The sequence below is a fragment of the Larus michahellis genome, chromosome 2 (assembly GCF_964199755.1).
Source record: "Larus michahellis chromosome 2, bLarMic1.1, whole genome shotgun sequence".
NCBI lineage: Eukaryota > Metazoa > Chordata > Aves > Charadriiformes > Laridae > Larus > Larus michahellis.
This window is the reverse complement of record NC_133897.1, coordinates 53,154,827-53,170,932: the sequence shown is the minus strand read 5'-3', so window position 1 is coordinate 53,170,932 and position 16,106 is coordinate 53,154,827. Positions and strand designations below refer to the sequence as shown.

Genomic DNA, 16,106 nt, shown 5'->3' with positions numbered 1-16,106 from the left:
CACAGGACAGCTCTGCATGAAGATTATGATAATTCATATAAAGTTGTCAGAGCCAATATTGTGTACAATCCCTTCTCCTCGGGGCAGTATTTAGGCCTTTATTGTAATTTTTTTTTTCTCTGCGATATTTATGCAAGGAAGCACTTTGAACATAAAAGATCGTAAAACAATTCACTTTCCCTCACAACTAAGATGGATGCCGTAGCAAGTAAGGCTGTAAATTATTTAATACTGATCTAGTACTTGTGCATTTCCCATTTTCAGTTGCATCTTCAGCAGTGCAAAAAAATAAGAGACATGAAGAAAGTAGCGCTTTCTAGAGAAAGAGATGGTAACACAATATTCGCATGGGCTGATGTCTGCAGGACTAGACTGTCATTTCCAGTTACTTCTCTTCTGAGCGGTCTTTTTCAACTCCAACAAAATAACCTTTTGAATTACATAAGCATGACATTCAATGCAAATGACGCTGTGCTGTAAGCCCCAGAGCCATTAGAGAAGTAAAAAGCTTTCTCCCTTCAAAAGGGCTGCGGAGTGATCAAACATGGGACTAGTGGATATGCCACTAACAGACTGTAAATTCAATAATTTCTTTTATAATGACAGATTACGAATTCTTAATAGCGTTACGCAGGCCTCCTGTCAGGAGGAAAGTGTTCTCCGTTCAAGCACCGCAGTTCTGACCTAGACTCATCGCTGTTTATTGGACCCCGGCTATTGTCTCAAAAAAATGACGGCTGCGTCCCCATACTAATTTTGAATTCACAGAAAGGGCGATATTCCCACTTCGACTATAGAAACCTACTTGAGATGCTTTAGTCAACACCCAAAGTAAGCTGTTTCAAGACACAGGGCTTGGAGCTTTGTTTCAAATTTGCAATATTTAGATTACACCACGGAGTGCGCATGCAGATGCACAGGGTGAGCTTGCCTAACTCCTTATATATGATGCTATATGTTGAGTTTGAGACTGTGTATCGTTTTTTACTTTGTAGAGGGGCTACTGTTCCACTGTCAGAAACAGCAGAGGAGGAAGTAAAATAACTGAGGTTTATATCAAGATAGGTGAATTTAGACCATTAGACTTGACCTCCAAAAATCCTAGAGCAGTTGAACAAATACCCACCACTTGATTATGTCTTATTGTCTTAAAAGTGCCTATTGCCCTGGCTAGACTAGACTAGAGCTTGCTCCCATCCACACCAAGAAAAATCCAAAACAATCAACCCCTATCCCCCTATTTATTGCACTGCTTCGTAGAGGAACCACTAAGTTCTTCAGCCAAAGGCAACATCTGAGCTTGAACGTCCATTAAATCCACAATAAATTCTAGGATACTCAAATTTTACTCCAAGAAAGCTGGGAGCTGCTATGTATATAGGTGCCCAGGCCAGCCCGGAATCAATGTACTCGTCACAGTGTGCAACCACTGCTAAATATTTGATGTCTGGAGAGTTTAGGGGAGGATTTTCGCTTGCTTCAGAAGGAGACTAGAAAAGTAGGTCAGCAGCCGTAGCTGGCTTTTGAGCACACGCTCACGAACTGACAGCTTTCCTGACGGCAAGCTCGAATTGTTGGCTCCAGGGCTGCAGGAAACTTTGCAAAGTGTCTTCCAGAGCTGATGTTTGTATGTGCATGTGTGATTTTGTTTACCTCATTTATTTAATGCGATGTAATCAAGAACAGCAAATTATATTAAGATGTTTCTTTTCGTGAAAGCAAATAAATTACCTAAAGTTAGTCATTTAACTTATTAAAGTAATTTGCCTACCCAGCAGGTAGTTTGTTCCAAATCCTAATGACTTGTTAAATATTAAGTAGCTGAGGCAAAAGCTGCAAAGAGACTTGGACATCCTGCACCTCTGTGCTACATTATCAAACTCGACAGTGGAGCCCACCTCTCTGAGATACTTTTGGACAGAAAGACTCCCTCTCCCATCTTCCCTTCTTTACCTCCTCCGTACGGTCTGCACGAGACCCAGGACCAGCTTCCCAAATTAGGTCATGTAGGATAAAATAAATAGGCAAATTTTGATAGGATTTGCCTGCAAAATGAGATTTTTTTTGCAATAATCTTAGGCACCTCGGCAGCTTCGTGCTTCCAAGGACAGCCAGGCACTGATGGGGAGAGGTGTTAGAAATGTACACTTTGAAGTATTGCCAGGGTGCTTCTGTCCCTTCATGGCTCTGGCTTCAGCTGTCTGCATGCTGGGGTTTAAAATACAGTCCCCAGGCAAAATTTTTGAAGAGGGACCAACATGGAACTACCTCTCTTTGGGAATATGCTGATCAGTGGTTTTTTTCCCAATTATTATATACTATTTTTGGAATGTAAAAGTTCATGTCATCGGGGAGGGCCTCCAGGTGACCAGGGCTGGAGGTTCTGCCCCATGAATGGAGGCTGAGCAACAGGGATGGTCCACCCTGGGAAAGAGCCTATGGGAAGATGATGAGGACGGGACCAGTCCCTTCACAGCAGAGAACAGCACAGTGGGAGGGGGAGAGACAAACAGGCATAAGTTGAAACATGGGAGGATGAGGCTGGATATAGGGAAAAAGCTGCTTTCCTACTTTCCCATCACTAACTACTTGAATATGTAGCCCACAATCTCTCACCTCATGCTGATCCTTTTTTAAAAAAGAAAGAGCAAACGCGTTTCTCCTCGCGATGAAGCTGGGCTTACCTAAAGTCACTTAAGATCACAGAAGGATGAGTTCTGTGAGATTTTCAAGTCAAAAGTTACAGTAGTACGCAGGTGCTTAAGGAAAGAAGCCAGTTCTTCCTGGGAGAGGTGCTTATCTTGGCAGAGGTCCATGGTTACCCCAACCAGGGAAGCCGGGAGATGGCATCAGGGGTCCGCGCCTTGTCCCCAGCCCTGCCAGCAGGGTCACCTGGGCTGGCTGCCTACGCTGCCCTTCTCCCAGTACAGCGCTAAAATATGAGGAGCATATTAGCAGCCCAGCACTTGACTCAATGCTTCGTGAGAAAGACAGGAAAAAAGCAACTTACTTTGTCTCAGTGGGAAATCCATGTAGAAAATATCGAAGTTGGCAAATTTCTCAGATGTCGCTATTTCTTTCAGGACGTTGGAAAGTTGTAACGCTCTCTGCAAAAATCAAGCGATTTAATGACAATTCATTGCTACTCACGCTGCTTTGCGTGGATTCAGCTTCTGTCACCCATGCATGGTCAGGAATTTGAAAGCTAATGTTGCCCTTGCAGCTGGGGGAAAGGAGGTGAAACGGGGTTCTTCATACGTGGACTTGCGTGAGCCCCACCAGCCTTTGGGCTCCCCATCTCATCATGTGGTACATCTTTGCAGGTTCTACCGAGGCCTCAGCTGGTGTAATAAGTTTAATACAGCATATGGTTATTTTACTGGAGACCTCTTTTAGTAGTGTCTCTATGCCTACACAAGTATTCTGAATTTCTCGGTTTCGGAGGCCTCTTGATGAGTGGCAGCTCGTTCATTTCCATTTCTCTTAAAGGAGACTGAAACTTTTCATACAGGAAAAATGTTCTCCTTCCCCATTATCCTTCCTGCTAGTGTGCTGTGGGTGCTAATGCTTATCTAGCCAGACCACATTCTGCTCTTACTTTCATCAGAGTAAATTACCTCCATTGAGCGTCTACCTAACTGATATATCCAGTGTGATTTCTACAACCGTAACAGAGATCAGGATCTCCTAAATATTTAAATCGTGCAGTTTGGATAATAACATAGACAATTAGTTTCAGACAGGGGCTCAGAAAGAAGATTAATTCATACCCTGCAGACATATGAATTGTTCATGGACAGAAGTTACATGTACTGTATGCTCTGTATTGTTGGTGCAAATACATAAGCTGCAATCCTGCAAAGATTTAAGACTGTGCTTAATTGCCTTCTGTGAAGTCAAGAGGGACAGGGCATAAAATGAAACACATATGTAAGCCTTGGTGAAATTAAGGCTATATTTTTTGTTTAGTGAATGCAAACATTAATTCAGCTATACGCAGAGATGACACCTTTGATGATATTTGGTTACTGTCTCTTTTACATGGCTGCAGGGGGGTGCTGGGATTAAAAAAATCAGCTTCTACCGTAAGGGAATAAGTGGCTGATATTACGTGACATTCACTTCTGCAGCCAGATTTTTAGGGTGAGTTTTAAGACGTCTCTGTTCTCTCTGTCCCCTCTTCCTGCACTGAGCCTGGATGCTCCTTGGTCACACCGTCTGGCGATTAAGTCCCCAGAAATGTGTCTGAGGAAGATTAGCACAAATCCCAAATGAAGACAGGGTAAGGCTCTTGCTCTCGGGGGCCCTGCTCCCGCTGCCAGTGAAATCTATGCAGCTGGCTTTTCATCCTCACAGCTGCTTGATTCACAAGCTTTCCTTTTTCATCAGGTACGTTTTCCCCTTAAAGAAGGTGAACCTGAACAGTTTTGTCTCAGGGAGATTGCACCCCTTGAGAACAGGTTTGGGCAGCTGAGAGGTTGGAAAGGGAATACATTTACAAATCCCTTAACTTAACCATGCTGCCTCCTAGAGCCTGAGAGGCATTTGAAAGGATGGATACAGATGTTTCCGCATCTTCTCCCTGCCTTTGGAAGAAAAAAAGTGCGCTGACGTCTTGCCTTTGAGATATTAGGCATACATCCTCAGACACAGGGACTGGGCAAACTGGAAGAGGGTCTGTGCAAGAGGACAGTCCTGGGCAACCTCATGGAGACTTACCTCCGAGGTCAAATTCCTGAGGGTCTCGTTGGGAGTCAGCCAGCCGCTGCAGGGGCTCACCTGGGTGGGCAGAGGGAGTGAGGCTTTAGCAGCGGGCCGAGAGGCAAGGGGGGAGCTCGTAGGCTACAGCCAGAGACCTTACCTGGAGGCAGTTGAGGAAAGAATAAAGTTGACTGTACGTGACGTCCCTGTTCAGCTGCCCTGCAATGCACAGAGGGGGAAACTTCATGTGCCTGGTGGCCAAATGTGACTTCATCTTGCAGGTCTGTGCGTTCCCATGCATTAAACCCCTCGGTGGGGAGAGGTGCCCTGGGACCCCCAACCCACCCCCAGGTTACCCTCCTACCAACAGAGCCAGGGTACAACAGAGGTGGCACCCATGCATCTTTCCCGCCTGTGTCCCCACAGCAAACAGAGCCGCTTTTGCTACTCTCCGGCTTTTCATGGCAGCATGCAGAGCCACTTCGTGACAGGACGAGGGGAAGTGGTTTTAAAGTAGAACAGGGTAAGTTTAGATTAGTCATTAGGATGAAGTTCTTTACAATGAGAGCGGTGAGACACTGGAACAGGTTGCCCAGAGTGGTGGTGGAGGCCCCAGCCCTGGAGACATTCAAGGCCAGGCTTGATGAGGCTCTGAGCAACCTGATCTGGTTAAAGGTGTCCCTGCTTACTGCAGGGGGGTTGGACTAGGTGACCTTTAAAGGTCCCTTCCAACCCGACACATTCTATGATTCTACGATTCTTGCTTCTTTCCAGCCTTTCATGGGTGATTCGTCTCACGTGCACGGTTAGTCATCACAGCCTGTGCCAATCTCTGAGGAGCGTGACTGATATTTTATCCATTAACGTGTCCCTCACCCGCCAAACAAATGCAGGGGTCGCCAAGCTGAAGGGAAGACTGGAGGTGCCTGTATATACTCTGAGTTTCGCATTTACCTCTGAGAGGTTAGCCTTAAAAGGGAGGACCAATTTTGCTGTCACAGAGGGAAGTGGATATGCTTGTGTGGGTGAGAAAATTCAAGCACCAAGTCAAACACTTAGCTGACATTCCCTAAAATTCACTGTGCTACGCAATAGCCTGGCTTGCTGAGAAAATTATCCATTTTCTCAACCTTTTTGCTTCTTTGGTAGCTATAACCAAGATGGAAATTAAATGGCCACTCAGTTCTCTGAGTTTGTAGTGCACTGATCATCCCGTCAGGCTTCGTTATGTTTTCAGCACTGAAATACGCAATTTTTGTTGTTGCTGCCACAGAAACTGCAAAGTATAATCTCTCCCAAGCGAAACGGGCTCCTCGGGTTGCTTTGCAGCAGCTCTGTGATATGGATGCAATTCCTGCCTATCTCATGGCTGCCCATCACCCAGCAGCAGTATCAGCTGCCTGAGGAGCAAAAGATGGGGAGCTCAAAGATCTGGTGTTGCTCCCAGATATTGGGGATGTCTGTCCTGGTTTGAGTGACACAGGACTAATTTCTCTTCTAATGCTGGAGAAAACTACACTTTTAGAAGACTCTAGTGTCTGAATCCGTGAAAATATTTACTTTAGAGCCAGCTATGCTATCTGGGATTCAAGGTCTTAGCGTTTTTGAGCCTTGCCAGGTGCAGGGATGAGGAGGAGCAAGACCTGGGCACTTGAGCCAGGCTGGCCTGCAGGATTATTTCATACCATGAACATCACATTCAACATATATTAGAAAGTTTGCTGCAAAGATCTCTCTCTCTCTCCCTTGATGGCAGCAGTCCAGAGAACTTCTTGCCCCGGTGCCGGACCCCTGAGCCCTTCCCTTCCTCCCGAAGCCGTAGCGCTCGCAGTGTCCGACATTTGCTGTCCACGGCTGGGAGTGCACAGCTCCTGCTGATAGAATTGGCTGAGTATAGTCCTTGTATATTTTATATTGGTATTAGGATCAATACTGGTTCTTTAGTATTATTGTTAATTATTTAGTCTTATCCTATTAAATCTATTTACATTTCAACCCTTGTGTTTCCTTCTTTTCCTTGATTCCCGTTCCTGGGTGGGGAGGGGTCATCGGGTGATAGAGTAATTGTCTAAATGACAATAAATTGTTATGGGTTTCTCAAACCATAACGATGTCCCAGACCCATGTAGCCTGAGAACATGGGGCCCTGGGATGGGCTGTCAGGGGGACCAGGGATTCGGCAGAAAGGCAGTCACGCCTGACCGGCAGCCAAGCAGGGAAACCTCCTCGCAACCTGTCGGAGGATCTGCCAGAAGTGATCTCTTGCTGCAAAATGTGTTGCTTAGGATTAATTGGGTCCCTCCAAGGCAAATAAGCCCCTCTGAAAAATTTCCAACTGGTCCTATAGCTAATCACTCCTGATTTGGCTTCTGCCAAAAAATGCCACGTGTTGTCTCTGATAATGAGATACCCAGTAGAGGAACTGTGCCTGTGATAAACACACACTCAAGGAAAGAAATGTGTTTATGTGACTAAAAAATAATTATCACAGGCTCACCCTGACCTGAAAGGGACAAGATTTTTCTTTTATTTTTCTTTTTTTTTTTTTTCTGTTTGCATCGGTAGTAGTATAGTGCTGATTAGAAAAAAATGTAACAAGGTATCAGGAATAGAAATGGAGACCTCAGACTTCCCGAGAAGAAGCAAGTACTTTTGAGGGGTAAAATAACCCACAGTAGATAATGCAGAAGCCGTGGGGTCACTGGCAGTGGTTGGGAAACCTTGGGGAACCCACAGCACACAGTCTACCAAAAGCTCTGGTACTCAGTGGTTGCCAAAATCATCTGAAGATGTAATCTACTGCTTTAATTATGTGATTTAGCTTCTCTCTCTCTTTGCTGATGAGAACTAAGATGACGACAACTTCCCACTTGCCTAGATGCAAAAGAGATTTCTTTACCCAAATATAAATAAGAACATGCCTTTGGTCTATCATTTGGAAGCAGAATGTCCATGATGGTTCCTTGTACGCACTCTTGACTGGAGAACAAGGGACTTCAGCTGTTTGCATAAAAACTTTCTTTGCTGCCTGCATAAAGTATTTCACATTCTTTATCCACCGTGGGGTGGTATGAACTTGTAGAGAAGGGGTTCTGCAACCAGCTTCCAAGCTTCCCCACCCCACAACCTCCCGCATCCCCAAGGAAATGTTTCTACACCGACTCCAGAGGCACAGCTGTCAGACTAACCAAGGATGGACATCACACGTCATTGCATATGAATGCAGCCCGCTGTGATGGCATTCCTCCTTGCTGCTTGGCGCACGGTTGATGGCCAGACGTATGGTTCCATGCACACTCTGAGATGACAGCTTCCCAAAGGCAGCCTCCAAATGTCTGAAAACCCTGTCCCAAAGCACCTTCCAGCAACTGCCCTCTGAAGAAATGCCCCAAAACTTGTCTGCACATGATGTGAGGTTTCAATCATCACACCTGCAGGTAGGGTAGGAGGTGGCAGGCACCCAGCACTTACGGAAAATTTATTTCTCTAATATCTAACCAGTCTTTTGCAACCCCCTGACTTAATCTTCTGTCCTGGCCCTCATCCAGTTTTACTAAGACATCCACCAATCAGTGAGTGGAGGTGTTCACCAAATGTCCGACTCCACCTGTAACAAGAACCAGGATGAAGTGCAGGCATGCCGGCCACAATTCTGGGACAAGGCTGAGGCAGAACAGCTTGTTTCCATTTCCACAGCATGTATTGAGCCTCGTCTGGAATGGAGAGGGTTGCATCTGGGGGAGGACCAAGCAGGTTAGGGGTCTGCCCTCTAGGTGCCCTGTGCTGCGCTGGGGGATGGTAAACTGTCTCTCCTACTTCTGCTGCACAGCCAATATGTGTCTCATATTTCTTAGATCTCCTCCACTCTGTCTGGTTTGCTTGAAATTGTCAATAGAGTCATAAATTATTCAGGGAGAGAAGGCAACACAAGCAGGCAGATAACCAGGAGGACCCCACAACTTCTCATATTTACCTAGAGGATGGTATCTGTCATGCAGGTTATCCCAGAGAAAGCGGCCATCTACCAAGCCTGTTAAAATCACGTGGCTGCCGTTTGGAAGACGGGTGTCCAGGTATCGCAGAGCTTGCATCACGTTGGAGAGCATTTCTTTGGGTGTAGTCATGTGAGCCAGCGTGTCACGGTTCCTGCAGAAGAAAAGGATGCCAACAGGACATTGTGTCACGTAACACTGTGCCCCACAAAAGGCACCTGAAACAGCAGAATTTTCTTCTTTGCCGTTCTTCCTCATTAGGTTAGCTAAATGAAACCTTATAAAAATGATGATATTTGTTTTAGTCTCTCATTGTTTTGCCAAAATCAGAACTGATATAGAAACCTCCCTCAGTGTAACCTTTCTCCCTGCTAAAACAGACAGATGCACCCCCTTTTTTTAGAGTGGCCTCCTGTCGTGTGTTAACCAAGGCGGGCAGCTAAGCATCACACGGCCTCTTCCTTGCTTCCCCTCCACCCCCAGTGAGATGGGGGAACAGGAAAGGAAGAGTAAAAGCAAGAAAACTTGGGGGTCAAGATAAAATAAAATATGTTTTTGTTCAATAAGTGAAGGAGAAGTAGAAGAAGAGAGAAAGCAAGCAGAAGAAGGGATGCATAGACAATCACTCACCACCTCCCATGGGCAGACCAATGCCCAGCCAGTTCCTGAGCAAAAGGTGGCTAACCACCCTAAAAACCCCTCCTCTCCCTTTTTATTGCTAAACACGATGTTACATCACATAGAATATCTCTTCGGCCAGTTTGGATCATCTCCCTGCTTGTGTCCCCTCCCAACCTCCTGCACACCGCCAATCTATTCACCGGGGGACCAGACTGAGAAACAGAGAAGGCCCCAACGCTGTGCAAAGACTGGTCAGCAGCAGCTGAAAAAGTGTGATATCAGCACTATTTTTGTCAAAAATCTAAAACAGAGCACCACAAGAGCTTCGCTGAAGAAATTTAACTCTATCCTAGCCAGGCCCAGCACACCTCATTAAGGAAAAAAGCCTTAGCTCTCCTGCTGGTTTTATTCCATGGGTTGCAAATGAGCTAGTCTTTATTTACAGAGCAGAAAGACAAATCAGAACCATGAAGAAGACTATGACCACATTGGTTTCCCATGGTGTTAAAAATCCAGTACTCCAGTAACCCTGGCACCTTGCCCTTTGTAGCTGTTGCAGAGCATCTTAAGCCACTTAATATAAACCCAGGAACTTGCCGAGCTGTCGTCCTTACAAGTCCATGCTGCTTTTGGTGACTGCAAAGTCACTGCCCTTGGTTTACTTATTAAACTCCAGTCTCCAACCGACATTTGACTGATCTAATGTCTACCTCAAGTTTCAGCCCAATGTCTATCTATCTCAAGCGTCTCACATGTCTTATGCCTCTTTCTACAGCTCTGCAGCGGGGGCAGGAGAGTAGCGAGGGGTCTGGACAAACATGGGGGGCTGGAAGGAGGAGGAGGAGGCTGGAGGGAGGACATATTTAAGATAAAATAGTCCTCAGAAATGTTCATTAGGGTACGGGAGCTGTGTCAGTGTCCCACACTGACCAAACACCCATGTTTTGTGTCTCTCTGGCAGGCCTGAACCTCTTTGAGCCAGAGTCCCGGGCTCAGGTTTATCGTACTCTTCTTGCATTTATCTCTAAATACCGCAGGGCAGGGAAAATTAAAATCCTGAAGTTGAAATAAATTTCAACTTATATAAGAAAAACAAACAAGCAAAACCACCCCAGGCTGCCTGGAGAACACTGCTCTAGTTATGTTATTAAAACAACCACTTTATTACAGGAAAAGCATTCACTCGCTCTCCCCCTGAGAGCTATCACCACGCTCTCATGGAGCATGTGTCCCTAACAGAGGCTATGAGCAAGCGGGTGAACGCTGCCCTGAGGAGGCTGTCCCACCCCGGCAAGACAGGATCCACAGGTCTCTGATGTGGGGGAGACCCCGGCTCCAGCAACACCTAGGAGACAGAGCAGGGCCAGCTCCGGGAAAAAGTCACCCGTTGTCCAGAGGTGTCCCATTGCCCTCTTTCAGAGCAAAGAGTCAGTGAGATGGAAAGAAGGACACTATTGCGAGCTTTTACAAACCCCAGGTGGCTCCACGGTGGCCTGGGCTCCCTTGGGGCATGCGGAGCAGAGCATGTAAATCTATAAATTGCCTTTTTTGAATTGGGAAAGACATCAACAAAGACATGCGTTTGCAACACAAGATCCTAAAAGAGCCCCCAGAAATAGCAGCAAGGGCACCGTAGCCGGAATTTGGAGCACATCAACATGTGTGGCCATGCACAGCATGGACCATGCACCTTGGGAAGCAGGCTCTCGTGACAGTTTTTGTCCGTCCTTGGTGGTGCAGCTCAGCTGGGCCAAGGCTTTCAGAAAGAAAGCCTCAACACCCGCTGAGGAATTGATCTTGTTGCTCAAGAAGAAAGACAGGGGACATCCTTCCAAGGAGTGCATAGTTCCCACATTTTCTCCTCATGGCCTTGTAGGGAAGCAATCAGCCTAGCAGCCAGGAGGCTCCATCCAGGTCCTTTCCCTGGGAAGGTCCTTTAATCTCTTTCATGGCTTCCCAGGGGTAAGAAAAGGGCAAACTTGACGCTTGCAGTGCCAAGAGAGCTGCTGGGGAATCTGATAGGATTTCTTGTCCATGAACGCCATGGAAGCAGGAGCTTTCAAAAGTGTTGTTGTTCTGTCTCGAGGCATTAGAAATGTTTCTGCTTGGGGGAAAGGGAGAGGTTGGTGCTGAGTCCCACGTGAGAGAACCATGTTCCCTAGCAAGGATTTGGAATTCTTCAGTGGGCTGTGTTTTGCACACAAAATAATAATTAGAAAAGTTCCCTGGGACCAGAAATTTATCTTAAATGCAGTATGTGCTGCTGAAGCGTTTGAGACTTTCTGGTTAGGGAGAGCTGAAAAACAGCATTAAGATTCAGGCTTATCCTTATGACAGCCATCCAAGCAAGGTACTTTTGAGATAAGGCTGTGGTTTTGCCCTTAAATTACTTCATTTCGCCTACAGGTGTTGCAGCACTTGATTTCAAAATACTGCTCTGATGTAAGGCCTCTACCGCAAGTAAACACGTCAGTGTGAGCTGAAATTAATATGACATTCATAACTCCACTTTCTCGTGTCATTCTCTGCTGAAGTCATGCAGATATTTCAGTGCGTTTCCTCACATTTCCTTTCTGTGCCAGGCTATGAAATTAAAACCGACCTAGATGCAAGCCATCTTGTAGGTACATTCATTTTGGGCTCTGCCATAAGGACTTCAAGGTGAAGTTCTCACCCAGGTGAGCACCAGGGGCCATTGTGGTACCCTCACAAGGTCCCCCTGGGAGGCAGCAGCCAGTGACTGCCTCTGCCCACCTGGGATGTCTGGAAGCTGATGTTGGCCACGGACCATAACAAGGGGATGTTAATATTAGGATTCTTGCTGCATTGGATCTGGGTATTTTAGGGAGCATACCCTGCCCCCTCAATACACAAAAGCACAGTAATATCCTCGGATGTGCACACAATTCCTGGATGTCCTAACACTACGGTTACCTTAGCTGTGCACACATATAACACAGAGGGACCAGACAGCATCATGCAATCTGTGCGAAGCTTTTCTAGATCTCCTCTGCCACAGAGACCTCCTCCAGTCCCTTATAGCAGGGTCTGGCACAGTCCAAACACAGCTCTCCACCCTTCTTCTTCACAGGGTTGGTGGGCCTGGCTTGCCACGTCCTGCAGGGCAGCGATTCACCCCTTCCCATGAGCCCAGCCCTAACAAATATCCCCCCAGACCATGTTTCAGACATACGTCTGGTTTCCAGCCACATGCTGTTACATGCCCAGGGTTTGGGCCATGCATGTTGCATGGTCACACGCTATTTTTAGGGCCGGAGAGGTGCAGCAGGACTTTGGTGACAGTAGCCTTACAATAAGGGAGCGTTATGCTCTTGCCGGTGCTCGTGCCACTTCCCTCAAGTTCCCATCCCAGCTGCTGTCACCTTTCTGTTTGTTGCAGATGCCATAACTGCGAAGCTGGGAAAGAGAGGCTGGAAAAATGGTGCCTTGCCCCAAACACAACTAATATGTGCAATTAATTGTACAGCATTTGAGACTGCTGGTGCTCATTATTTTCTTGTCTGATTTTTTTTGTTTTGTTCCAGGTCTGTGTGTCCCACATTGTGTCCCACATTTACACCTCAGTGGGCTAAGAGATACCATTGCCATCTGTCTTTATTTTTCTAACCCCCCTCTTTGGACAGCACGGTGTGGAGACTACTGGGAACGTGTAACACAGGCTGCCAATTTCATTATCTTTCTCCTCTACAAACATCCATATTACTCATTGCCCTGCTCTTCGCATGGGGTGAAATACTGGCGTTTTAACAATGCCTTGGCTACCAGCTGTATCTCCGGTGTGCTCAGCACACTGCTCTCTTTTAAAGGTGAAATACAGGATAAGGCCAAAAAGGCTCTATTACTGCAGTTTAAAGCTGTCCTTGAAGAGGTCTTTGTTTGTCAAGCCCTAAGTTTGAAGTCAAGCCCATCGGATGCTCCGCATCCTCCGTAACCTCTGTGGGTACATCAGAGCCAGGGCAGCTACACACAGTGACCGGGCACTGAAAAAATTTCTCTCCCCTGTACATCCCACTCGATGGAAACAGCGTGTTGCTACAGAAGCTGCAGCATCTTTTCTTGCTGGAGTCACGGGGATCGCTACAGCCTGATAGCCTCTTTTGACGCTGCAGATGTTTTGGAAGAAAACAGACAGCAGAGAGAATTTGAGCAGGCTAAAGTGTTTCTGCCAGGTAATGGACGCTGGGATAAAAAGACAGCAGAGTTTCAAGTAATAAATACTGTTTCGGAACACACAAATGGGCAAGGCAAGGCCAAAAGGTTTAAATTTGTGGACAATTTCTTTTTACTTTAGGCAAGAATAGAAAGCGGCGTTAGAGACAGGGGAAGTGAAAGGAATAACCTGCAGAATGATAAATAAAACGAAGGAAAAAAAGGTGCTTTTAACAAAACCAGTGTAACAGCAAAATTGAAATATGTACACAACAGAGCCTGGGCCAAGCCTGGGAGAAGACACCTTGAAAGTCTTGGCAGCAGGAGCCACGGACTTCAGTGAAGGTGCTATTTGGGGAAAGGGGAGGGGCTCATCATCTTGGGGGTGGTCGTAATGATACCTCCATAAATTTCTCAATAAACAGATGCCCAGGGCAATCTGGTCAGCAAGCAGGAGGAGGTCTGTCACTGCTTTTCCCACTCAGTTGAAGGGTTGTGGCGTTACTTTTGAGGATTTGTGCGTCCTTCCTGTAACAGGAGGGTGGTGCTGAGGGCAGATTTGGCGGTTCTGGGCAGGGGCACAGAGAGAGCACGAGCACCAGAGGGAGTTAGAATTAGATGATATTTAAGGTCCCTTGTAACCCGAACCATTCTATGATTCTATGAGATGCTAAGGGTGAAGGTTTCATGGGAGGCTATTTCTGCATGCTGCCCCACACATGGCCTGGGAGATGATGGTGCCAGGGAAGGACCTAAAAGGTGGCCCCTGTGGTCCCACTTCTGCCCCAGCTGAGGTCTCCTGGGTGCTGCGGTGGCAGGGAAAGCCCTGCTTGGCCATCCCCATCTGGAGCACAACACCTGACATGCAAAGCTTCAACCCAAGCACTTACTGTTAAGCCAAGTTTTAGGATACCAAACTATTTTTGTGGCAAGATATTTTAATGGCAAAGTCCTACAGCCTGCAAAATAGGTCCCACTTCATTGTACAACCTGCAGGTGAGACTTTTAAAGGCTTCGGAAGGGGACTTAGCTGAGCGTGTGTAATTTATTAAAATGACTGTTTTGAAAGTCTCAGCATAAGTTAGATTTCTTCCTTCCTTCCACTTAAAAGAAAATCTGAAGATTCCTCACGGTGAAAATAATGTTACACTAACAACAGCACTTGGACCACCTGCAGAACCGAAGCTGCGGTGTGGATGTGCGGAGCATTGGCCTGGTTGCGAGGTGTTTTCTGCCTTCCCGCTACCGGGAGGAAGGGAAGCATCCAACTAGTGACCCCTTGGCGTCCCTGCGAGCATTGCTAATGGATAATGCCAGAACTATTAGTTTTGAAAGCTTCAGTTCATTCTCCTGCTGAGCTTATGACGCGAGTAAAGGCAAGAGAGACAAAACACCTCATCAGGAGAGCGCAGCGAAGACTGTGGGCAGCGTGCAGCAGAGGCAGGGCGAAAATAGACCTCGACAGGGGACTACATTGTCGTTCTTCAGAAGAGGTAAACCAGTCACGCTCTCCCTCCTGACAGGAGGTGACACACATGCTTTTAAACTCTTCCCCCCCCCCACCCCCGCATCCTGTTGTTGTTATACTTCATTTCATCTGCTAAGTTAGAAATATTCTACTTCAGATGTGCCATTGGTCACCTTATCACCAGCTTGTAAAAAAAAACAAGAAAGACAAGCTCCAAATGAAGACCGGTAGGTGGCTATGACAAATACAGGTAAGGCTGTATTTGAAAATACCCGTATTTTCAGCAGAAAGATAATAATGAAGCACAGACCAATAACAAAGAAAAATGCCGTCACAGGGAAGTGCAAAGCAATGGGACAGAAATGTCCAAGCAGCCAGCAGTACTCTAAAGAAGTCAAATTTATGATACTATAAATGTTAATTCAGTTTACACCTTACCCATTGCAGACATCATTCCCAATTGTAGCGTAGATGACTATGGCTGGATAGTCCAACAGCTGGTTTCTGGCCAAGCTAAAAGACAAATACGCAGCTATATTAATGGGGAAATATGTTCTAAGTGCCTGAATCACACACCATGCTTGTAGGAGGTCACATTCGGGATTAGCTCATTTAGATTTGGCCGATGGTCAGATGACTATGCTTCCACGTTTGGGAGAGGGTTTTCTGGGGGAGGGTATCCCTATAGTTTTATATTTTAGTAAAATTTCTTAAATGTAGCTTTTTCGCCCCATTGACTTGTCTTTTTCACTGTTTTTCCTGCTGGCTTTCTCTTTTCTTCGTATTATTCAGAAGCCAAATCGAGTAGTTTCATTTCAGGGCAAAGACATAAATCAAGATGGGAAGTTTTTAATCAGAGATGGAAGAAGGCGGCTATGGCTGACAACTAAGTTTATGTGTAGGATTGGGCTCAAGATCAAATCGGGATGTGGCTTGAAGTTCAGTGCTAGAGGGCAAGGATTCATTGCTACTTTTTCTGGAGGAAAGAACAATAAATCCCTTAGGATGTGAACTATATCAGCACTGAGAAAACTAAATCAAACCCAACTGCCCCACAGCCCACCCAAATTCGTCTGAAAAGGAGAGTTGCTGCCTCTCACTGTCCTGTAGGTACTCAATCATATCCACATGGAGATAACACAGTGGACCTGCCC

At 46.3% G+C, this 16,106-nt stretch overlaps 1 protein-coding gene across 13 annotated transcripts in view; it reads right to left on the bottom strand.

Annotated features, from left to right (window-relative positions):
* The window catches only part of AOAH (acyloxyacyl hydrolase), a 116,741-nt gene that overhangs the window by 34,174 nt on the left and 66,461 nt on the right, over positions 1–16,106 (bottom strand). For all 13 annotated transcript variants that reach the window (XM_074575435.1, XM_074575438.1, XM_074575436.1 and 10 more), the window contains 5 exons: positions 15,391–15,465; positions 8,675–8,847; positions 4,862–4,920; positions 4,720–4,779; positions 3,011–3,107 (listed from right to left, as the gene is read on the bottom strand). In XM_074575435.1, coding sequence (XP_074431536.1) covers positions 3,011–3,107; positions 4,720–4,779; positions 4,862–4,920; positions 8,675–8,847; positions 15,391–15,465 — 464 coding nt within the window. The remainder of the gene's footprint in view (positions 1–3,010; positions 3,108–4,719; positions 4,780–4,861; positions 4,921–8,674; positions 8,848–15,390; positions 15,466–16,106) is intronic.